The sequence below is a fragment of the Plecotus auritus genome (genome assembly GCF_963455305.1).
Source record: "Plecotus auritus genome assembly, chromosome: 4".
NCBI lineage: Eukaryota > Metazoa > Chordata > Mammalia > Chiroptera > Vespertilionidae > Plecotus > Plecotus auritus.
Window position 1 is genome coordinate 148,435,304 of NC_137775.1, and position 24,632 is coordinate 148,459,935.

The following is a 24,632-nucleotide window of genomic DNA, read 5'->3' on the forward strand; positions in this document are numbered from 1 at the left end:
AAAGAAAAAAGAAAAAAAGACAAAAATCATCTAACACAGAGGAGGGAAAAGGTCGAAACTACAGTAGTCATTTCCAGTAAAATCTCAAGTCACATGGTCCGTTCATCATAATCTTGGTAGTTAAAGCCTCCTGGAATAGTGCCAACATTTCCAATTATCAAAGAACATAAAAATGGCTTAAAAAATGGATGTTCTACCAAGCTCAGATTTAAAGAAAAAAGTTAAGTATTTCACAGAAATGGTTTAAATTATTGTTGGATCTATCCTGGTACACTGGTTTTTAAAAGATGTTTAGGATATCAAGGCAGACAGTATTCAGTATCAGCAGCATAAATTATTCAACTTGTATTAAAAGCTATTCTTACTTTGTGCCCATAACCTGTCAAATGACGATGATTAAAACAAGTCTTTTTCATTCATGCAACCACAGTGAAAACGTGGCAGTAACTATGTACACATTACTGTTTACCTTCTTAGACAAGACCAAATAAACCTTAGGCAATATTTGTATTTATCACTTGAGGAAACTGGATAAACTCCAAGGGGAAAGAAGTCAAACTGGTAAAACATTATGATAGAAATTTAAAGCTAGAATCTGTATTTGTTAATCTGCTCCCAAACCTACTAAAATAGTCTCATTCAGGAGTAGACATAAACCATTTTCCTTCTATGAAGAGCTTTGAACTATTAATTTCATGACACTCATAGAAAACAAAAGATCCTGGAATGACTGCATGAAGTATATACAATTGATTTTACATTAATTGACAGGGAAGCTAGAGACCCACATCTGAGCTTTAGAGAAACAGTAATTACAGAAACGCTACTAAAAAAAGGAAATGTGCAGCAAAAACTAACACTCTGCTGCATCCCCCTTTATTAAAATAAAAGCCAGTTTTTGTAGTCTCTAGGTTAAAGGTACCACACAATGGTTGATACATTTAACAGTTAAACCAATAAGAAATATTCAAATATGTGTCAATTCTTAAATCTGAAATGCATTTGATGTAGGAAGGTTCTCTTTTAAAATTAAGTTCATGAAAACAGATTGGTGGTTACTAGATTCAGGGACAAAATAGGTAAAGATGGTCCAAGGGTACAAACTTCCATAGTTATAAAGTCAGTCCCGGGGATGCAATGTACAACAGAGTGACTTATTGTACTGTATTGCTTATTTGAAAGCTGCTAAGAGAGTGGGTCTTAAAAATCCTCATTACAGGAAAAAGAATTAGCGTGGTGATGGATGTTAACTAGATTTATTGTGGTGATCATTTTGCAATACATACAAATATTAGAGGCCCGGTGCATGAATTCATGCCGGGGGGAGGGACCACAGGAGGTTGGCTGTGGGAGTGCACTGACCACCAGGGGCCAGTTCCTGCATCGAGCGTCTGCCACCTGGTGGTCAGTGCGCGTCATAGCAACCAGTCGTAACAGTTGCTTAGGCTTTTATATATATACTAGAGGCCCAGTGCACAAATCTGTGCACAGGTGGGGTCCAGGTGGATCGGGGCTGGGCCTGTCAGGAGGAGGAGATGGCGTGAGGTTGGCCTGTCGGCCCGTTCCAATTGGGGCCGATCAGGGCTGGGCCGGCTGGGGGAAGGGGCTGCAGATGATTGGCCGGTGGACCCCGCCCCCAATTGGGGTTGGGGGGCCGAATGGGGGCAGGGCCGGCTATGGGGAGGGGCTGTGGACAGTGGGCCGGCTGGCCCCACCCCCAAATGGGGGTGGAGGGTGCCATAAGGGAGCCAGCAGCCTGGGAGAGGGCCCATGGGTTGCTGGCCAGCTGGCCCTGCCCCTGGTGGGGTCAGGGGACCGATCTGGGGTGGGGCTGCAGGAGGTTGGCTGCCCAGCTCCACTCCCTTTTGGGATTAGGGGGGTGCAATCAGGGGCGGGCTGGCCAGGAGGGGCTGCGGGCCTATCGTGGTGGGGCAGGCTGATCAGGGGCAGGGCTGGTGGGGGGTGAAGGGAGGGTGTGTTTGGCCAGCGGCCCGCTCTTGATTGGGGTGGGAGAGTCCAATCGGGCAGGCTGGCGGGAGGGAGGGGCTGTGAGATTGGCCAGCCAGCCGGCCCCACCCCCTGATCAGGCTGGTTTGCTGGCCACAGTGGGCGTCACAGCGACCAGTTGTTATGGTCCTTATGGCCGTTGGTCTCTGGCTTTATTTATATATATATAGATAGACTGAATCATTTATACATCTCAAACTAATATAATGCTATTAGAGGCCTGGTGCACGAATTTGTGCACAGGTGGGGTCCGGCTGGCCCGCGTGGATGCGGGCCCATTGGGCCAGGCTGGCAGGGAGGGGAGGGGCCGCGAGTGGTTGGCCAGCAGGCCCTGCCTCCAATTGGGTTGTTGGGGGCCCATCTGGGCGATCAGGCTAGTTGGCTGCCACAGTGCATGTCATAGCCTCCGCTCGTTCTACTGTTCCAGTTGCTGGGCTTTTATATATATAGATATCAATTACATCTCAAATCCCATATAATAAAAGGCTAATATGCAAATAGACCGAAAGGTAGAATAACAGGTCGCTATGATGCACACTGACCACCAGGGGGCAGAAACTCAATGCAGGAGCTGCCCCCTGGTGGTCAGTGCGCTCCCACAGGGGAAGCACCGCTCAGCCAGAAGCTGGGCTCATGCCTGGGGAGTGCAGCGGCAGGAACCTCTCCCGCCTCCGCAGCAGCGTTAAGGACCCCTCGGGGGATGTCCGCCTGCTGGCTTAAGGCCTAAGCCAGCAGGCAGACATCGCCCGAGAGGTCTGCTGCAAGAGGGCGCAGGCCGGGCTGAGAGACCTCCCCGCCAAGTGCAGGGATGTCATGCACCAGGCCTCTAGTATATACATAAATATAAAAATTAAAGCTTATGAAACATTCAACCCTGATTATTTGATGTGGATAATCATTTGACTTCTCAGGAAATCCTGGGTAAAGGAAATGGTAGTTTTTGATTGTCAGGAAACTAGGAAGATGGAAGAAGATATTTTCACCCTTGCAGAACTTGGAAGGTTTGAGAGGGAGTGAGCTGGAGAGGATTCTAAGAGATGAGGTAAGTATATAGCAAACATAATAGGAAGGACAAGAGTTAATTTTTATTCCAGAGCTCTACTGATACTTCTAGGTTTAGTTTTGACAAGTCGTTGCCAATTCCTGCACATTCCATACTACGACATAATTGTTAATAAGATCTGATGCAAGAAAATGCCAGTCTTTTCTACAAAGTTTTTCAATAAAGATGGAATTGTCAGTTGTTAAACCCGAGTCCTTTAACAGGTGAATAGTATTTACTACTACTTTAGAAAGCAGGTACTCATCACTCAGTGCCTAATACCTAGGCATTATGTATAAAATTTATAATGCCTAGCTATAATAACTAAAGGCCCAGTGCACGAATTCGTGCACAGGTGGGGTCCAGCTGGCCCACCCCAGTTGGGGCCAGTAGGGCTGGGCCAGCCAGGGGGAGGGGCTGCGGGCAGTTGGCAGACCAGCCCCACACCCGATTGGGGTGGGGGGCAATTGGGGGTGGGGCCATCCCCGGTGGAGGGGCCACTGATAGTTGGCCAGCTGGCCCCACCCCCTGGTCAAACTCCCAGGCAAGGGGACAATTTGCATATTAGCCTTTTATTATATAGGATTATAACCCTAAAAATTCCACTTAAACTTTTTACTTTGAAGTCAACCTAAGAAAACAAAGAATTCAATAATAAAAGCTATTGAAGAGTAAGTTGAACTGCACTAGTTCCTGTGAACTACAATGAAGTGTTACCCAATTATTAGAATCATCACTATTTTTACCTGTTATCTTTCCCTGGATACATCTGAGTATATTCAACTCTGTATTTTTTGGCAAAAAGCATGAAGGCATTCATTGGTCTTTTGCACTTGTTAGGAGAAGTGGCACTCACAGTCCCTGAGCTGTGATTTTTGACAGCTTTAGCATACAAAGAACTGGAAGAGAGCTGTGATGATCCAGGTGAGCCACAGTTTTTACTGAATCCAGATCTTGCAAAGTCTTGACCTCCGGGTCCTCCGCATGACAGAGATGCGCGACGCTGACGAGCCATACTACTTAGCACATAGACTGCAGAAGAATCCATAGGTGTGAAGTCATAGCTAAAAAAATAAAACAATGGTTTTAATTCGACTTAAAAACCTTCTATGTCACCAGCACTAACAACTTCACCATTGGTAGTTACTTATAAAATGAAAACTGATGTATACACTGACTCCACATACTTTATTCATAGCTAGTCTCTCTTCCAGATCCCAGACACCCATTTATTCTTTAGATTCACTTTTTAAAAACAAATATTTTTTATTGATTTTTTTTTTAATATATTTTATTGATATTTTACAGAGAGGAAGGGAGAGGGATAGAGAGTCAGAAACATCGATGAGAGAGAAACATCGATCAGCTGCCTCCTGCACACCTCCTACTGGGGATGTGCCCGCAACCAAGGTATGTGCCCTTGACCGGAATCGAACCCGGGACCCTTCAGTCCTCAGGCCGACGCTCTATCCACTGAGCCAAACCGGTTTTGGCTGATTTCTTTTTTTGAGAGGGAGAGGGAGAGGGATAGAAAGATAGAAACATCAATGAGCTGCCTCCTACAGGCCCCCTACTAGGGATTGAGCACAAAAAAACAGGTATGTGTCCTGACCAGGAATCAAACTGGTGACCTTTTGGTTCATGGATAGATGCTCAACCACTGAGCACATCAGCCGGGCTAGAATTCACTTTTTGACAAATTTTATAATCTAATTTCTTGGCCTACAGAAGCCTAAACTTAGAAAATTAACAGAGTGGAAAGCATATACAAGGTCTAAAGACCACAGTAGTTAAATGCAGCTAAAAGAACTTTAAAATGCATAGTAATCTGTGTCATTTGTTTAGTCATACATCAGTCTTCCCCAAAAGCCACCCTATATTATAACATATCCTAATAACTTGATAGGTACTCAATGGAGGCATCTATTATTATGGCATACTAAACCTAGAATCTTTGTAAGTTACTGGCTTGAATCCTAGTTCTGATACTAACTGGCTATTTTGGGGGAATATTCTTTTTCCCTCTCTCAGCTTTAGCTCTCTCTCTCTGTAAAGTGAGAATATAATCTACTAACAGGGTAGTGAAAATTAAATAACATATGCATAGTGCTTGTTTAGTCATATTACTTGAGCAGAAATGTCAACTTCACAGAGTAATTGTTTTAAACCTGCCTGATGCCTAGGAGACTGGCCTCGATTCTCAATGTCTCAAATGGGCTTCTTCAAATCATGCTCTCACTTAAAAACTTCCTTTCACACAATTGTGTTTAAGAACTTACCAACTTATTGCTGACTTCTGTTCCTTACTAAGCTAGAATCTACTCAAATGCCTTCCCTGAACAGCATGACTCCGGACTTGCCCCAAGTCTCCAAGTGGGACCTGGAAATTGATTCTGGGGTTCCTGGTTTCCTCGCAGACCGTTTCTTATTTCTGCCTTTCTTTCCCTTCTGGCCTTCCTTGTACCAGGTAACATCTCCTTTAACACCCACCCCCAAACCCGCCCACAAAAATTCAGTCCAATCCACAATGAAAATTTAGTTAGGTTCATACTTCTCAACTTTTTCATGGTTTCTCCAGATCAAACTGCCTTAAAGGGAGGGGAAAACAGGGGTGTTGCCGTCACTCCAGAGAAAATAAAACTAATGTGTGACTGCTACGCGGTGGGACCAAGCGGTAAGAACTTGCCATTCTGCCCTAACCCTTTTGGCTCAGTGGATAGAGCGTCGGCCTGCAGACTGAAAGGTCCCAGGTTCGATTCTGGTCAAGGGCATGTACCTTGGTTGCAGGCATATCCCCAGTAGGTGTGCAGGAGGCAGCTGATTGATGTTTCTCTCTCATCAATGTTTCTAACTCTCTATCCCTCTCCCTTCCTCTCTGTAAAAAATCAATATATTAAAAAAAAACAAAAAACTTGACATCCTGGAAAAACAAATTAGGTAGCCAAATATCCCTTTTTGCTTAAAAAAATGAAGTCTTGCACTATGCAATATTTGATATATAAGTTGTGAAGCATAAAAATAAATAAGAATGCAAAGCCAATTAAGAAATAAAATATTTCTAATATCACCCAAGTTCAATATTTGCCACCCTCCAGAGATAAAACCATGGATTATCATTCCCTTTTTGATAACTTTATTGTAAAAATAGTGCATTACTCATTTATATGAACAAAAAATACTATAACAGCAGTAATTATGTGAATGTTCATTTATTATATACTAGAGGCCTGATGCACAAAGATTTGTGCCAGAATGGGCCTTCCTTCCCCTGGTGGCCAGCACCGCTTTTACTCTAGCTCAGCCGTGGGCAAACTATGGCCTACGGGCCGGATCCGGCCCGTTCGGCTGTTCTATCCGGCCCGCAGAGCTGAAAGAGGGGAGGGTTCTCTTGCTCTCCCCTCCGCCACTTTACTTTGAATTTATATTAGTTCACACAAACACTCCATCCATGCTTTTGTTCCGGCCCTCTGGTCCAGTTTAAGAACCCATTGTGGCCCTCGAGTCAAAAAGTTTGCCCACCCCTGCTCTAGCTGGAGCTGCCTTTCCACCTTCCCACACTGCCCAGAGGCCTGGAGCTGCTGGGGCGGTGCAGAACGCCTGCATCCCGCCCCGCCCTGGCCGCATGGAGCCTGTGTATGCAAATTAACCTTCCATCTTTGTTGGGTTAATTTGCATGCTCACTCCTGATTGGCTGGTGGGCATCACGAAGGTACGGTCAATTTGCATCTTCCTCTTTTATTAGTGTAGATAATAATTAGATATATACTAGAGGCCCGGTGCACTAAATTCCTGCACAAGGTGTAGGGGGGGTCCCTCAGCCTGGCCTGCACCCTCTAACAATCCGGGACCCCTCAGGGATGTCCAACTGTCGATTTAGGCCTAATCCCAGTTATCCCTGTGGGATCAAGCCTAAACTGTCAGTCAGACATCCCTCTCGCAATCCAGGACCGCTGGCTCCTAACCGCTCGCCCACCTGCCTGCCTGATTGCCCCTAACTGCTCGCCTGCCTGCCTGATCACCCCTAACCGCTTGCCTGCCTGCCTGCTCACCCCTAACCATTCTGCTTGCCTGATCGACCTAACCACTTGCCTGTCTGCCTGATCGCCCCTACCGCCTCTGCCTCAGCCTCCCCCACCACAGCTTCGTCCAGAAGGTCTTTCGGCTGTCTGATCTAATTAGCATATTACACTTATTATTATAGATAATATTATATAATACATAATATTTTGTTTTGCAGAAAGACTTAAAATAGCAGGCCTAATTGCTATCCTTTCAAAGATTTACTTAAAAGGTTGGCCCTTGATTAACTTGGATTTCGGGAAGGTTCCCATCATTCCCACAACTGAGAGGAGTGGCTCACTGTGTCTAAACTGTGTGCACAAACAATATGGTTCACCCCAAACACTTGCTTCCCTTTTGGAAGTCTGAAACTGGTATGTGCCAACCTGAGGCAGCCTACATTATCAGCTCCCAAACAGCCCTAGCTGGTTTGGCTCAGTGGACAGAGTGTTGGCCTGCGGACTGAAGGGTCCTGGGTTCAATTCAAGGGCACATGCTTGATGCCCAGTGTGGAGTATGCAGGAGGCAGTCAATCAATGATTATCTCATGATTGATGTTTCTCTTTTTCTCTCCCTCTCCCTTCCTCTCTGAAAAAACAAAAACAAATACCTGATGCCAAGGACAATGTTGCTAAGTGGTTAGAGTGCTGGCCCATGCTCTGAAAGGTTGAGGGTTCAATTTCCAGTCGGAGCACATACCTGGGTTAAAGGTTCACTCTCCGGCCTCGTGGGGCAGACAACCAATCAATGTCTCTCACATCTCACATCAATGTTTATGTTTCTCTCCCCTCTCCCCTTTCCACTCTCTCTAAAATCAATGGAAAAAACACCCAAACAAAAAACAAACAAACAAAAAACCCTGCTGAGTGTCTAACAAGATTCCCTGGCAGATAACATTTCATGCATGTCACAACTCACTGCTGACAGAAATAAGCATGTCTTGTGTGAGTCCACTGGGGAAGGATTCCTGGGAGCCCGGCTTCTCCCAGATTTCACCCCATGCCTTTCATTTTTCCCAATTTTATTTTGTATCCTTTCACTGTAAGGAATCAGAGCCATATGACTATATGCTGAATCCTGTGAGTCCTAGTGACTCATCAAACTCAGGGGTGGTCTTGAAGACCTCCAGCATAATTGTATATGTATTACATATACTATATAAATATTATCCTCCTATGTAATAAAAGGATAGATAATATGCAAATTGACCAAATGGTGGAACAACCAGTCACCATGACGTGCACTGACCACCAGGGGCAGGCGCTCAACCAGAAGCTGGGCTCACTGGCGAGCATAGCGGTGGTGGTGGGGAGCCTCTCCTCCCTCCACAGCAGTGCTAAGGATGTCCCCCTGCCAGCTTAGTCACGCTACCCAAGGGTGAAAAGGCACAGGTCGGGCTGAGGGACCTCCCCCCGAGTGCACGAATTTCATGCACTGGACTTCTAGTCTATATAATAAAAGCCTAAGCGACTGTTATGGCAGAACGACCAGAACAACCAGCCGCTATGATGCGCACTGACCACCAGGGGCTAGACCAGCCGTGGGCAAACTACGGCCCGCGGGCCAGATCCAGCCCGTTCAGCTGTTCTATCCGGCCTGCAGAGCCAAAAGAGCGGAGGGTTCTCTTGCTCTCCCCTCTGCTCCTTCACCAGCAGCAGTGTTAACATGGCAACGTCGGGAAACACTGCCGCAGCTCCATTCAGTAGAAGGAACAACCTCTCAATCTTCCAGAGGCTCCTTGTAATGCCCGCGGACGCGTCCCCCAACATCACCCTGGGAATGCGTAGACACGTTATCGTGGTGATGTAGGGAGACACGCCCCTGGAGAGCACAATATCAGAGCATTAGCTAAAAAGGAGACCAACAACACTGTTCCCACTGAAGTTGATGTTTTAAAGACCAAAAACCTTTCAACCCAGTCTACACTGCCATCTACATCTACGTCCCGGGCATAATTTGGAAGTTGCACTAAAGAAAATGTTTAATTTACTGTTTACACATTTTGTTCTTTTCTATTTGTTTTAGTTTTAAGTTATTTTATTATATTTAAGTTTAATTTGAAAGGCTTTTGTACCTTTCCTTTGTTAGGCAATTTTATTTTGCCTTTGCCATCTTCAATATAAGGTATGTTATTGTGCTATGATTCCTCCATTTTTTGAAGTTTCAAATTATAATAATTAGTGTTTACATTCTTCTTGTTAAAATGTTTGAAATGAATAAAACTATTGAAATAAAAAAAAAAAGACCATACCCTTTTATGTAATGATGTTTACTTTGAATTTATATTAGTTCACACAAACACTCCATCCTTGCTTTTGTTCCGGCCCTCCGGTCCAGTTTAAGAACCCATTGTGGCCCTCGAGTCAAAAAGTTTGCCCACCCCTGGGCTAGACGCTTAATGCAGGAGCTGTCCCCTGATGATCAGTGCACTCCCACAGGGGGAATGCTGCTCAGCCAGAAGCCAGGTTCACAGCTGGCGAGCAGTAAGGAGCAAAGGGTCCCGGGCTGTTTGAGGAGCAGGCCTAAGCCGGCAAGTGGACATCCCCCGAGGGGTCGCGGACTGCGACAGGGCACAGGCTGGACTGAGGGAACCCTCCCTCTCCCCCAGTGCACCAGGCCTCTAGTATAATATAAACGTAATTACATTTATAATTTTACTGCATGTATTTTCCCCCCCCCCCCAATGATTTTTAGAGAGAATGGAAGGGAGGGGGAGAGACAGAGAAAGAGAAACATCCATGTGAGAGAGACACATCAATTGGTTGCCTCCCACATGCACCTGGACCCGGGCCGGGGATCAAGCCTGCCGGGGTAACATGCCCTTGACCAAAATCGAGCCTGTGACCCCTCAGTCCAAGGGCAGATGCTCTAACCACTGAGAAAACTGGTTAGGGCTACATATATTTTCGAAGAACATCTGATTCCATAAAAAAAATAGAACCATACTGTATATTTCTGAGACTAATTTTTACTTAATATTATTTTTAAAACTGATCCAGGTTTTAAAATGTATAGCTAAGGTTCATTAATATTCCACTGACATAGAATTCCATTGTATGATTATATCACAATTTATATATTTACTCCCCAGCCAATGAATAGTGATATTGTTTCCAAGTTTTGCTATCATAAGTAATACAGCTATGAACTTATTTATACATCTCCTAGCACATGTCAACAAGAGTTTATTTCTCTAGTTTATTCCTCTACAGAGGAATGGGATTACTGATATTCGGTGTTGTAAAACAAAGCCAAATTATCTTCCAAAATTTTATTTATACTCTCACCAAAACGTAAGAGTTATCACTAATCTACATGTTAAAAATAATTTAAGAGTATCAGACCTTAAAGTACTGTTTCATTTTTTAGTTTTTCAAAGGGTGTATATGAGGATGTAATCAAATGGCATTTAGACTCCAATTTTACAGATGTTATTGAGCACATGGCCTGTGCTTTTTAAAATAGTCTAATTCTTTTTTTTTCTTTTAAATATATTTTATTGATTTCAGCGAGGAAAGGAAAGGGAGAGAGAGAAACATCAATGATGAAAGAGAATCATTGATCTGCCGCCTCCTGTACACCCCACACTGGGGATCGAGCCTGCAACCCAGGCATATGCCCTTGACCAGAATCGAACCCAGGACCTTTCAGTCCATAGGCCAATGCTCGATCCACTGAAGCCAAATAAGCTAGGGCTTCCTTATTCTTTTGATAAACAAATATATTTACCTTATATTTTATTACATTAAATTAAGTGAAATAAAATCTATTAAGACAGCAGGCAGGAATTCTTGAGAATTCTCTACCTAATGCCTCTAGATTTGGTAATTAGGTTAAAGAAAGAATGAGTCTTAAAATCCCAGATATCTATCTACATACAAACTTTCTCTGGATATCTCCTGGGAGGTTGACAACTGTCCTTTTAAAAGTTCTTTTAAAATTCTGAAAGCTTTAAAGATTTAACCTCTTAAATATTTGACTCAGTAATCATTAGGGAGGTTTAGGGTAAACTTTTAACCAAAAAAAGATAATTAGTGCAGTATTACCTTTTGAATGTATCAAAAACACCTGAATCATCAAAATTAATGGCATCGGGGTGTCCAGGAGGTAGACATACATCACCAATATGAATTTCACAACATGGAATGCCATGCTGTACCACAGTCAAACTTGGATAAAACGATGACCAACCTAAAGTTGAATCAAACAATAGTTGCATCAAGGATGGGGATTGACAAAAAGCACCCAAATTATTTATTATGAGACATATCATTTCTGAGTCTTAAAAATTTAAGTCGAGATTTTTCAAATACAAGTCATTTATATTTGCCATAAAGCCAACTACCAGTATTTACTTTAAGCAATGCACTAACCCTCCAAAATGTAGTTTAATTTAGCATTTTATTAATAGGTTCTATCAATCAGCATAAATGAAGATAAGTGAGACCATGAAATACTCTTGAAGCATTATGTGTAACATGGTGGTATTGCAGTAAGGCTCTCAAGTGCTTTGGGTAAACAGCGTATTTAGTAATCCTAAACCAAAATGCAATTACTAAAATACTCCACACCCCAAGCTATATGCCAAGATATTCATGCTACATGAATTGAAGTTTTTGATAGCCACAGGAAGTGGAGCTCAGTCTGACTACCACTAAGACATTTAAGCATCATAAGGCATTTCCTAAGATAGTTTTATTTTGTTTGAAATTTTCCCTTCAAATTCTTTTTCTTAACCACCAAAGAATTATGCCACAAGACATATTATAGATTTAAGATTTCTTTTAAAAGTTACTACAAATTCAAATTGAAGCCCTACCTTTATTTTTAACATAGAAAGGGTGGTCCAGCTTACACTCTACAGTTAGTAAACCATCTTCTACTGTACCAGGATCAAAAGTTAACTTCAGTACAGACTCGCCAAATGATACACTTTCTTCATGTGATAACAACTTCAGACCATCGGAACCATAGCCCTGAAAATACATGCATATATTAAATGAATTGGCAACATTCAATTTAATACATAGTGAAGTTCCTACTACAGTTAAGACTTTGTAGAAAAGGTAAAAATAAACAAAAAGGACCCCTGTCTTTATGGAGCTTTTGACCCAGTAGTGAACAAAGGCACATATATAAATCACTACAAAATAAGGCAGAATGGAATAAACATTTTAGTTCAAGTATAAATAATGCTAATACAATTTAATTAAATCTAAGAGAGAGATCAGGGAGGCTTTCGATTCCCCTTTGAACTGGGATTTAAAAGAAGAATAAAATTTAGAAAGGTAGAACATGCCTTACACCAGGAATAGTTATAATAAACAACTGCTTTGGGTAGTGCTGCTGAGTATTTTCTAAAAATACAAGATGAATTCAAAGTTGGGACAAGTACTGAAAAGGAGGAGCCAGACCAGTTAGTAAGTAAAGGGCCTTAGAGACAGGCAAAGTGCTCCAGCTTTCCTTTGAGAGGGTATTGGGAAATCAATAAAAGTATTTTTATTAATATGATTGTTCATTTTAAGATGATAAATGACTTCAGAATAAAAGTTACCTCTAATATTCAATTTATTTCAAAATATAATGAGAGAAGCCCATCAGTCTTGAATTGACAAGTACAGTAGTGGTAGAACCAGGCTAAATTTAAATTCAACAAACATTTATTAAGCATTTAGTACATGCCACGTACTAGACTCTGAAAAAATAATCAACACACAATCTCTACCCTTAAAATTCACAGAAAAACGAGAGAGAAAGACATGCCAACACCTAGCTATAATATCCAATTATTATTACATCTAGTGCATGAACAAAGTAAAGAATGGGGCCCAGCTGGTTTGGCTCAGTGGATAGAGTGTAGACCTACAGACGGAAGGGTCCCAGGTTCGATTCCAGTCAAGGGCACATGCCTGGGTTGCAGGCTCAATCCCCAGTCAGGGGTGGGGGGGTGGGGGAGGTGAGGGGGGAGAGGACATGCAAGAGGCAGCTGATCTATGATTCTCACATCATTGATGTAGAAACCTCTCCTTTCCTCTCTGAACTCAATAAAAATATATTTAAAAACAAAACAAAGTAAAGAATGAGAGAGAAGGATGACTGTAAAAATCTTTAAGGAAATAGAACTGATAACTAAATATGAAGAGAGGAAAGGGAATAGCCAACATCCTGGTTTTGAATCTGGTAATCAGGGATAACAATACCTTTAAAAGAACAGAGTTGAAAGTAGGCCAGGAAGGGGAATTTAAAAAGGTGAATCCAGATTTGATTATACTAATAAGCCGAGTTTGAATAACTGATATTCATGTACAAATAGGTCTAACATGCAGTTGGAAACATAAGGTAAAGGCTACAGACATATATTTGCAAATAAATGAATTACAGAATCTTCTAATTCTTCGGGCTACAAAAAGTTTAAAATGAATCCAGTCCCATTTTACAGATCAGGAAGCCAGTGCCTACTAGGGTTAATTATTTGCCCCAGGTCACTCACAAAAATAGTTACTGGAAGAACTGCAAAGGAAGCCCAGGTTTCCTATTCCAAGTCCACAGTGCTTTCCACAGGTCACAAGGAGGTGACGCTAACATTATCAGCAAAGAAGAATTGATTAAGAGAGTGAAAGGGAAGAGAAACTTGCTTACATTCAACATTATGGGCAGACAAACCACCACTCAAAAATCGGCACTGCAGTGCTACACAAATCAAAACAATGTTAGGAACTCATCCACTCTGTCAGATGTTGAAGAGATGTCAAACAGAACAAGTAGAAGCCTCTCTAGTAATCAGAATCAAGCTAATAACCTTTGAAACTGTAGGAGAGTGGTATAGGCCAAAGTCAGACTATGACAAACCACTACAATGAAGAGGGGAGAACTGAAGGCAGCCGTGTGGGGACTAATTTTCTAAGAAACTCAACATCAGGGGTAACTAACAGGAATTTTAAAGAAGCACTTCATTCACATGCCCATTTTTTCTACCTACAGTGGAGATGGAGAAATTAAAGGTTTCAAAGACAAAGGTGTCAACCAATATTTATACTATTGTTTTGCTTATCAACTTAGAAAATGCCAGTGGTTTTTTATTTTCAACTAGATGACAAAAAATTTTAATTGAGAAAAAAAGTCTTTTCAACATATTATCCTGGGACATCTGTGTATCTACATGCAAAAAAAAAAAAAAAAAAGTTGACTTTTGACCATTACCAAACACCATCTATACTCATAAAAGGGTAATATGCTAATTAGACCAGGTGACTGGACAACTTCTGGACATCCGACTTCCTTCTGGACAAAGCCATGGTGGTGGGAGGCAGAGGTGGTTAGGGGTGATCAGGCCGGCAGGGGAGGGCAGTTGGGGGCCTTAAGGCCGGCATGGGAGTGGTTAGGCGGTGATCACGCTGACAGGCAGGCAAGTAGTTAGGAGCCAGCAGTCCCGGATTGCGAGAGGGTGCAGGGGCCGGGCTGAGGGACCTTCCCCCCCGCCCATGCACGAATTTCGTGCACCGGGCCTCTAGTATACATATATTATCAAAATGGATCAAAATCCTAAATGTCAGATCTACATCTATAAAAACTCTTAGGAGAAAACATAGGTGTGTATCTTCATGACCTTGAATTAGGCAACAGTGTCCTATATGACACCTAAAGCACAAGTAACCGAAGAAACAAATAAATTACACTTCATCAAAATAAAAGTGAAAATACAACCTATGAATGGGAGAAAATATTTGCAAGTCTCCAATCTGATAAGGTATACTTTCCAGGACATCTGAAGGACACTAATCTATACTAATAAAAGGGTATTATGCTAATTAGACCGGGAGACCTTCTGGGAGACCTTCCGGACGTCCTTCCAGACAAAGCCATAGTGGTGGAGCTGAGGCAGAATTGGTTAGAGGCGATCAGGCCAGGAGGGGAGGGCAGTTGGGGGCTATCAGGTTGGCGGGGGGGGGGGGGGGGGGGCAGCTGGGGGCGATCAGGCCAGTGGGGGGGGGGTAGCTGGGGGTGAGCAGGCCGGCGGGGGGGGGGGGGAGCAGCTGGGGGCCAGTGGTCCCCATTTAAAAGTAACAATATAATCAACTTTTAATTACCCATAGAAGAATTAACCACCTTGTAAGATTACCAAAGATAAAGTTTTGGTTTGTTTATTCATTTATTTATTTTTAATCCTTACCCAAGGATGTATTTATTGATTTTAGGCAGGGGGGGGGGGGGGTCAGGAAACATAGATGTGAAAGAGAACATTGATTGACTGAGTTGCCTTCCATAATGCCCCGACTGGGAACTGAACCTGCAACCTTTCGGTATACTAGACCACGCTCCAACCAACTGAGCCACACTGGCCAGGGCTCATTTATTTGTTGTTGTTTTTTTATATATACTTTTTTTATTTCAGAGAAGGGAAAGGGAGTGGGAGTGAAAGACAGAAACATCAATGAGAGAGAATCACTGATTGGCTGCCTCCTGCACACCCCACACTGGGGATCGAGTCCACAACCCAGGCATGTGCCCTGACTGGGAATGGAACCATGACGTCCTGGTTCATAGGTTGAAACTCAACTACTGAGCCATGCCGGCTGGGTAGGGCTCGCTTTTATTTATTTATTTATTTATTTATTTATTTAAAATATATTTTATTGATGTTTTTACAGAGAGGAAGGGAGAGGGAGAGAGAGTTAGAAACATTGATGAGAGAGAAACATCTATCAGCTGCCTCCTGCACACCCCCCACTGGGGATGTGCCCACAACCAAGGTACATGCCCTTGACTGGAATCGAACCTGGGACCCTTGAGTACACAGACCGACACTCTATCCACTGAGCCAAACTGGTCAGGGCTATTTTTAATGCCAGTTTGGTTTTCCCATCTAAGAAAACTTAATTACAAAGGTAAACCTAAAGCCTCTGCATCAGGCTAAGCAACAATAAGTAGTCACAAAACTACTACCTACAATTTAAGATTATTTAAATATGAAAGTAAATGGAGAATATGCCCACAGAAAAGCAATAAACATTATGTTTCATTTTAAAAGTTCATTTTTTTTTTAGGAATTTTAAATCAACCTTATGAGTGCCCATTTGGAGATCTTCCTCATTATCACAGCCTTCAGCTCTAGCAAAATCTTCAACATCCTGCCATTCCTTACTGCTTCCCTTATGAAAGCATAGCCGTGTGCCTAAAGTTTAAGTAAAAACAAGTATTAGTTATGTGATAAGTGTGCTACACAAGGAAGCTGTAAACAAATTCAAGTATTTTTTTTTTTTACCTTTCAAAAAACAGTGCCAAGCAGTTGAAGGCCAGGAATTGCACCATCCCAAATCATCATCATCTGAGAGGGAGGACATGCAGAAAATGCCAGATTCTGACTCACTATTTGCCTGTGAAGAAAAACATTATAAACTGTTTATTTTTAAATGTACCTTATTACCATCTGTCTCTAGCTCAAGAGTTCAGGTTCTCTCCTAAATAGGGGATAACTTAATCATTCTAAGCTTGGGGCAAAAAAATACCTTTGAAAACTGAAGTTTTTGAAAGTTTTAGTTAAATATATATTCCCACTTGTAACAAACTTTCCTACCAATTAATAGAACTGTACATAAAATCAAACCCAGACCACCAGAACAATGAGACATGCTATTTTCCATCAGTATGTGCTTCAAAAGACTTTTTTAGAGAGGGTAAGTTAATATATTATAACTGTTGTGCAAACTTTGTAAAAGTTTAATCTCATGAATAAACTCACCCTTTCATGTCTGACTGGTGTTTCCTCCTTCCAGTGGTGAGGGAAGGCTGGCTCGCTCTTAGAAGAAGAGGACACTGGTGGAGGGCGTGCATAGGAATGTAAACTTTTGCTAGTAGCTATGATGTGTACAGGAGATGATCTAAAATAAAGCAGCAGTTTTAACCATAAAGCATAGATCCTTAAAGTGAATCTTTGCTTTTGATGAAAAAATTTTATATTCAAAATGCCAACATTAGTATATACACAAAACAATAGTAAAGACATCATGATTATATTTATAGTATACTAGAGGCCCATTGCACGAAGATTCGTGCAATAGGCCTTCCTTCCGCTGGCTGCCGGCACCGGTTTTCCTCCGGCACTCAGGACCCGGGCCACAGTGGAGCCAAGCCTCAGCCTCCAGGCTTGGCTCCGGCCACAGTGGAGCCTTCAGTCTTCGCTCCAAGCCTGCGTATGCAAATTGACCCACCATCTTTGTTGGGTTAATTTGCATACTCACTCCTGATTGTCTATTGGGTGTCGCGGAGGTACGGTCAATTTGCATCTTTTTCTTTTATTAGTGTAGATTGTCCTTTAACTTGCTTACCCAAGCCCTCCTCACACATTTTAAACAGGTGTGTTTTTTTTTCATATTTGACAATGTATTTTAAGTTCCAAATTGCCATTTCATTTGTTTTTGTATCAACAAGTACATATAAATGTGAACATTTTCATTCATGAATAATAACCCCTGTTATTATCCATTTCTTTCTTCTACTTTGAAAGTGAGTGAATCTATGATTAACACTGAACTCTTTACAAATCACCTATCACTGGGCAGATACAATGAACTACCTTACCCTAAATGCTTAAACTTCTTGTAGCAGAAAGCAGCCTATTTGCAAATTCTTGTAACTGGACACTATTTTTTGTTTTCTAATACAAACTTGTTAAAGAGCATCTACATATAAGGGCTAATTATTTTCCCACAGGATCACGTTTTAAAAAACAACCCCTTCCCCAGTTTTCCCCTCAAAAGTCTCTTTAACAGGCACTGCTCCTTTTAGAGTACTTGCGCTCACAAGAACATACTAAAATCCTTTCCCCACAAACAGATCAGCTATTCACAGGAAGGGTAACAGTAAGAAGCAAACCCATAAAGAATGACCAGTAATGTGTACATACTAACACAGGAGTTTGGAAAGCAGTAGAGAGGAAGACAAGGGGGTACATCTGTCTGAAACTCCCAAATCAGAACAATTCTCTAAGATGCCAAATAGGGATTTGGTCCTTAACAAAAAACTTCATGCACGTCTGTACTAACCCCCTTTTCAAAAAGGGGAGAAGGGACATCTTAATTTCCAATTCGTCCCTTTCCCTGAGAAATTTTATTAGCCCTCCATTTTAATTTTATCCTCATTAACCCTTTTTCATTATACCTTTGCTGAAATTATCTATACTAATAAAAGGGTAATATGCTAATTAGACAGAATAGACCAGATATCTTCCAGACGTCCTTCCAGGCAAAGCCACGGTGGCGGGGGCCGAGGCAGAAGCGGTTAGGGGCGATCAGGCCAGCAGGGGAGAGTGGTTAGGGGCGATCAGGTGGGCAGGGGAGAGCAGTTAGGAGCATCAGACAGGCAGGCAAAGGGGTTAGGGGTGATCAGGCAGGCAGGCAGAAGCGGTTAGAGGCCATCAGCAGAGGCGATTAGGGGCGATCAGGCAGGCAGGCAGGTGAACGGTTAGGAGCCAGTGGTCCCAGGTTGCGAGAGGAATCCCAGATTGGAGAGGGTGTAGGTCGGGCTGAGGGACCCACCCCCTCCCGCCGCCGCCCCCCCCCCCCCCCCCCGCCACGCTGTGCACCAATTTTGTGCACTGGGCCTCTAGTTTTAAAATAAGGATCTATGAAACTATACTTTCCTTTCATGTTTATATTAATTACTAAATAAAAAACCCACCAATTTCTACGCATTTTATCATATTCTCCAATAAACTTTCTATTTCAAAATATAAACACTAAACGTTTCATCTTTGAAATTTCTTCCTTTTATTATACATTCTTTCCTTTTATTATACATTTAGAACTTTACAAAATATTAGAGAATGGCCAAACTGCTAAAAATTCCTTCAGCCCATTCCTGCCTTCATCACTAATAAAATGTAAGTTTCATCAATTCTTTTGTTTAACCACTTAAGTAATAATGCAGTGTTCTAAAATATATATTGGCCTGGATGTTCTGTAAAATTAACAGGCTAAACATGTCTAAAGTTCTAATACCATTAGTCTCTTCATCCCTCTTTCTATCAGGAATAATATAAATTTTACCTGTCCTCAACTCCTTGATACTGTACAGCAGGCGTCCTCAAATTACGGCCCGCGGGCCACATGTGGCCCGCCAGGTGCCGCTGCCTGTCCTGCTTAGCAGCCGACTCGTCCTGGGCCCGCAGTGCGCATAGGAATTTGTTCATAGTTTTTTTTTAAAACTATAGTCCGGCCCTCCAACGGTCTGAGGGACAGTGAACTAGCCCCCTGTTTAAAAAGTTTAAGGACCCCTGCTGTACAGTTACAACTTCAGACATCAAAAGCTCAATAACTAACATAGTTTAACACTCTACAAGAAGTTGCCACTATCTGTTAGAAGGCAGGCAAGACAGGAACTGTTGGTCATGTTCCTTAGGAAGAAAGGAGGCATAGAAAATGATGCAGAGAAAAAATTTACATCTTCAGGGAGATACTCCTTTACTTATGCTTTTATTTATATTGATTTTCTTCTGAAGGGTTTACTCAACTTTGCATGAACTATATTATTAATCTTCATGAATTTATGGCAAAATGAAAAGTACTAGCTTTAAACAAGAAATAGGGGGAAAAGAAAGTCCAATAGTAAAATCAGGGTTTGTTTTTTAAATGTAAAAGAATTTTTGCTTTTTGACTATTAAGATTATAATGAAAACTGAGACTACAAAAGAAGTAATACTCTAAAAGGCAAGTTTTCTTTCTTATGGAAATTTTCATGGAGTTAAACCAAAGTTAAAATGAATTTACTCTAATCTAGACTAGCATCCTGATATAGAAGAAAAGCAGCATAATTTAATGGGTTGTAAAAAAATACAGGTTTCACACCTATAAAGTTTATTCTTTAGCAATAATTATACTAACTTAAGAGCCCTTACCAAAACTGAGTTATTTCAACATCACCTAATATGAACTGCAGTCTATCCACCCACATGAGTGCAAATTTGGGCATTTCTCCCCTCTATAATCTATCTTATTGTCTGTCTTTTTACATAGATAATTTTACGATTTTAGGGATAATAAAATATTATCCACTTAGGCCTCTCTAGGAATATTGCTTGAAAGCTTTCATAATTTCATAGCACAACTCATTTTCTTAAATCCTAGTCTGGGTATATGAAACAGTGGTTTTCACCAATTGGGAGCCCACTTTTGTAAGTTGAAGATTTTTAAGATTAGCTAGTTTTATTATTAGAAAACAGATAAATCACATGAGGCCACATACCCTGGAAGAAAATAAACATCAACAAAAAAGGAACTGGACTCAAGGTTGATAAAAGCTTGAAAATATAATCCTATATAATAAAAACCAAATATGCAAATTGTCCCCTCGACTGGGAGTTCGACCAGGAGGCAGGGCCGGCCAACCGCCCACAGCCCCTTCCCTCAGCTGGCCCCGGCCTGATTGGCCCCCATCAGGGTGGGCCGGCCAGACCCCACCCGTGCACGAATTCATGCACCGGGCCTCTAGTGTTTATTATAATTATGGTTCTTTGGACAACTACAATTTTCATTCCAATAAGTAGAAATATAGCATAATAAAAGTATTTCTTGGTCTTATTTATTTTCTGGTGACTTTAAGACACTTGCAAATATTCTTCACTCTGCTGTTTTCATATCACTTTTATCTAATTAAGAATGTAAAATCTTATTATTGAGTAAAATAGCTCTTTGATCTTTATAAGACAAGAAGCTTAATTCTAATGACTTTACTTAAATCCTAATTTAAGTAAACCATTCATTAAATGATTAATAGCATTACTTTTAAAACTAGAAAAAAGTAATAGCCACATTTGTAATGATAGAGGTTTTCAATACAAATACAGCATTCTTACCTGTTGTAAAATGAGCACTGCATAAGTGGACTTTGTGGACTGGTGGCGATATTTGCTAATTCTGTTAGCCAATCCACCTCATTTTCACGGTAAGTACTTTCTGATATGTCTGAGGTATTTTGGTTCCAAGATGGTCTTGGATATTCTTGATGTGAAACATCTGAATTTAGCTGGTATATGGCAGATTGGGTAGGATCACTTTGAACAGCCTGAAGTTCAGGAAGGTCATCTGCAAACACACACTCAAAATTATAAAAAGGAAATTACTAATACCGGGCAATACTATAGTTACAGTTGGAAGAGAATTCCTCAATTTAACTTATTAATTTTGTGAGGGAAAGTGTAAGTTCAAAATGTGTTTTTTGTATAAAACAAGTTTCAATTTTTTAAAATGACACCAAGTACATCAAGGGTCAACAGAGCTTAATGGAAAAGTGAATCCAATGAATGTCAACGTACTAATAACTTCACTACCTAAACCATGTAATTACAACTGTTCATAGACTGGAAAAATAAGGTTTATGCCGAAATCCTGATTTTTTCCCCTCAATTTTTTATATGAACACATTGAGGAAAAAGGCATTTTATGTGTGTGTATATACGTACTTACTGTTCACATACTTTTATTAACCTGTTATACAAGATTACTGCAATAGAGAAAATAATTTTTCACGACAAAAATCATATAAATTTTTAGGTACTACTTACTTAATTTTATATAGGCCAAATTATTTATTTATTTTTTTTACTGAGAAATTCTGAACTCAGTAATATTTATTGGTTATTTTTCCTGTAACTGTGTTCCCCAAAGGTACTTCATGATATTTTTACTCCCTAAGAAAGAAGACTAGAAATACTACCCAAGTAATATTCATGTACACACCAAGGCTATGAACATTATAAGAAATTCTGAAAAGATGTAATTCTAAAATATTCAGTAAAAAATGTATTATATGGAGAAAAAGCACCGTGCAGGCCTTAAAAAGTCTCTATTAAATACACACCCACACACTACATAGATCTATTGGTTCCCTTCAATATATGTCATGAAACTCTTCTAGTCTTGGAAGTTTTCCTAAACTGTCACTATAAATGTTTCTACACATAGCTCCTATCCAGGCAAATACCCCAGATAGTCTACTAAGACGGAAATAACTTACTTAGAAGCAGCCAAAATATCGTATCAATTTGAGAATTCCCTATAATTCTCATTCTGGTATAGCCACTTCCCTTCCCTCATTGCCAACATCCTTCTTTGACCATCACTTCTTACTATATAAGAGTTAATTTCTGCTCTGGACAGTGTTTCTCAGTGGTTAGAGCATCGGTCCACACACTGAAGGGTCGCAGGTATTATTCCTGGTCAGGGCACACGCCCAGGTTGCAGGCTCAATCCCCAGAAGGGGGTATGCAGGAGACAGCCGATTGATGTTTCCTTTCATATCCATTTTTCTTTCTCCCTCTCCCTTTCTCTCTAAAAATAAATTTAAAATCTTAAAATAATAAATAAAATGTGATGGTGGAGAATTCAATTACCTGATTATAATAGTCTTTGCTCAACAGTAACCACTACTCAAATAATATTAGCAAATTCTTGGTATTCAAACGGGTTATGTCCCAAGACCTTCAGAATCTCCAAATTCCCACACAGCATTCCAACATATAATCTCCTCTATTTCATCTTTTGTAAAATGAGAATAATAACATCTTCTTGAGGTTTTTGTGAATATTAAGGAAAACTACATATTAAATGGGGACAAAGCCAAGCTGAAAAGCTGGGCAGCAAGCCAAGGTTACTCATTAGCTGTTTATTCTTCAACACTTCAAAACAATATAATTCAAAATCATACCTCAACAAACCTACACATTTCTACAGGTCACATACCTTTATAGCTCAGCAGTACTGATACCCACAAATGTCAGACCCTCAAGCTTCAAGGATCCTCTGTAATGTCCCCATCATACTAACAATCCAGCTATGAAGAGTGGCCAAGCATAGTTTACTGAGCTCATGGGGATGTTTTAAAATACCTTTTAAAAAGCCGCAGAGCAGAGTTTTCCTAAGGTGTTTAATAGCCCAATCTTTATCCACAAAGCAAGGCAGGATAGTAATTTGTAAATTAGTCTCTATGATAACCATAAATAGCTCAAATTTATGTTCATTTTAAGTAAAATTTTTAAGCAATGTTACTTAAAAATGACTTAGGAGTGACTTAGGTAGGTCACTCTTTCAATAACAAGAGAACACTGAAAACTAATGTACAAAATTTCACATACTTTTTAGCAGTTCCAGGTAGGTTAAAACATGAAAATTAATCTAAATTTCAGTGATATCCCTAAAAACTTTTTAATTTTGTTTACCAAGCTCCATGTGCTCATCACAGGAGTTATAGCCGGGTGAGGATGGCAAATTTTCTTTACACTGCAGCAACTCCAGTGAGTCATTCATTCCTGAAGCTCTCTTATCCATTACCAACAGGAGTTTCTGTACTGCATTAGGCATCTGATTTGTCTTCACTTCCCACACCATGTTATGGTGCTCCGACTTAAAAATAAAAATAATTCAAGGAAAAAATGTCAAATCATGTGATATGGAAATTACATAAATAGAAAATCAGAGACATCACATGTTGTATCTTTAACTTACTCTATACATTGCTATTTGTATCACTATCAAATCCTTTAGACCAACATGACTCCATGATATCTTGCCATACATCCATATAGTTAGCACTAAATTATACCCAAATCCCAAAGGATTAATAATGTATTAAATGTATAAAAGTCCTTTCTTCCAAAGAATAAAAGCAGTTTTTATATCAAGTATCTCTTTCAGACACCAATATTCAGACCAACAAAACCTTTATAAACTTGTATCTTCAAATGTAAAATAAAATTAACACACTTCCTTCAGTTAAATTAAAAAAAGACTAAAAGAACTTTTATTTTAAAGATTCTATTTTAATTTCTCTATTTACCGTATTCATTATTTTTTCTCATCTTCTAAAAGTAAACAAGTTTAACATAAAATTATATTGTCTAAAGAGCATTTAAGGTGCGTTTCTTAAAATGGCCTTATATTGTAAGTCTCATAAAAAATGTTCTTGCCCTTGGACTGAAGGGTCCCCAGGTTCTATTTGGTCAAGGGCATGTACAGGAGAGGCAACCAATCGATGTCTCTCTCTCACATCAATATTTCTCTCTCTGTCTCTCCCCCTCCCTTCCACTCTCTTTAAAAATGAATGAAAAAATATCCTTGGTGAGGATTAAACAAACAAACTAACAAGTTCTTATGTCTTCTTAATGTGAATTTGGGACCTAGCCATAATAAAAGATACCTGTCCTTCTGAATAGGCTATTATTTCTTTAAAAAATGAATGCTAATCATGTCAGATTTAAGTAAATTCATAGTAAACCTAACTTCATCTCAAGGCCACAAAGTTATTACAAGGAAGAAAATAATATAGGATAACACACCTCAATAATTTCTCAAGGAACTCCACTAACTAAATTTTGTTATGAAAGTAACCTTTGGACATGATCAAATTAGTTATTTATGAGTGACAGTAGCAGGAAGATTTCCTGATTTCTCAGGCTCTACTCCAAATCATTTCTTTAAAAAAGTTCTGAGCTAATACAAAATACACAAAAAAATTTTTTTCCTCAAAATAAATA

The 24,632-nt window shown here is 40.5% G+C and overlaps 1 protein-coding gene across 2 annotated transcripts in view; it reads right to left on the reverse strand.

Annotated features, from left to right (window-relative positions):
* The window catches only part of HBP1 (HMG-box transcription factor 1), a 36,469-nt gene that overhangs the window by 4,423 nt on the left and 7,414 nt on the right, over window positions 1-24,632 (reverse strand). For both annotated transcript variants that reach the window (XM_080663907.1, XM_080663908.1), the window contains exons 2-9: window positions 23,319-23,502; window positions 20,958-21,186; window positions 16,848-16,986; window positions 16,371-16,482; window positions 16,168-16,280; window positions 11,928-12,084; window positions 11,155-11,299; window positions 3,796-4,113 (exon numbers count right to left, since the gene is read on the reverse strand). In XM_080663907.1, coding sequence (XP_080520033.1) covers window positions 3,796-4,113; window positions 11,155-11,299; window positions 11,928-12,084; window positions 16,168-16,280; window positions 16,371-16,482; window positions 16,848-16,986; window positions 20,958-21,186; window positions 23,319-23,502 — 1,397 coding nt within the window. The remainder of the gene's footprint in view (window positions 1-3,795; window positions 4,114-11,154; window positions 11,300-11,927; window positions 12,085-16,167; window positions 16,281-16,370; window positions 16,483-16,847; window positions 16,987-20,957; window positions 21,187-23,318; window positions 23,503-24,632) is intronic.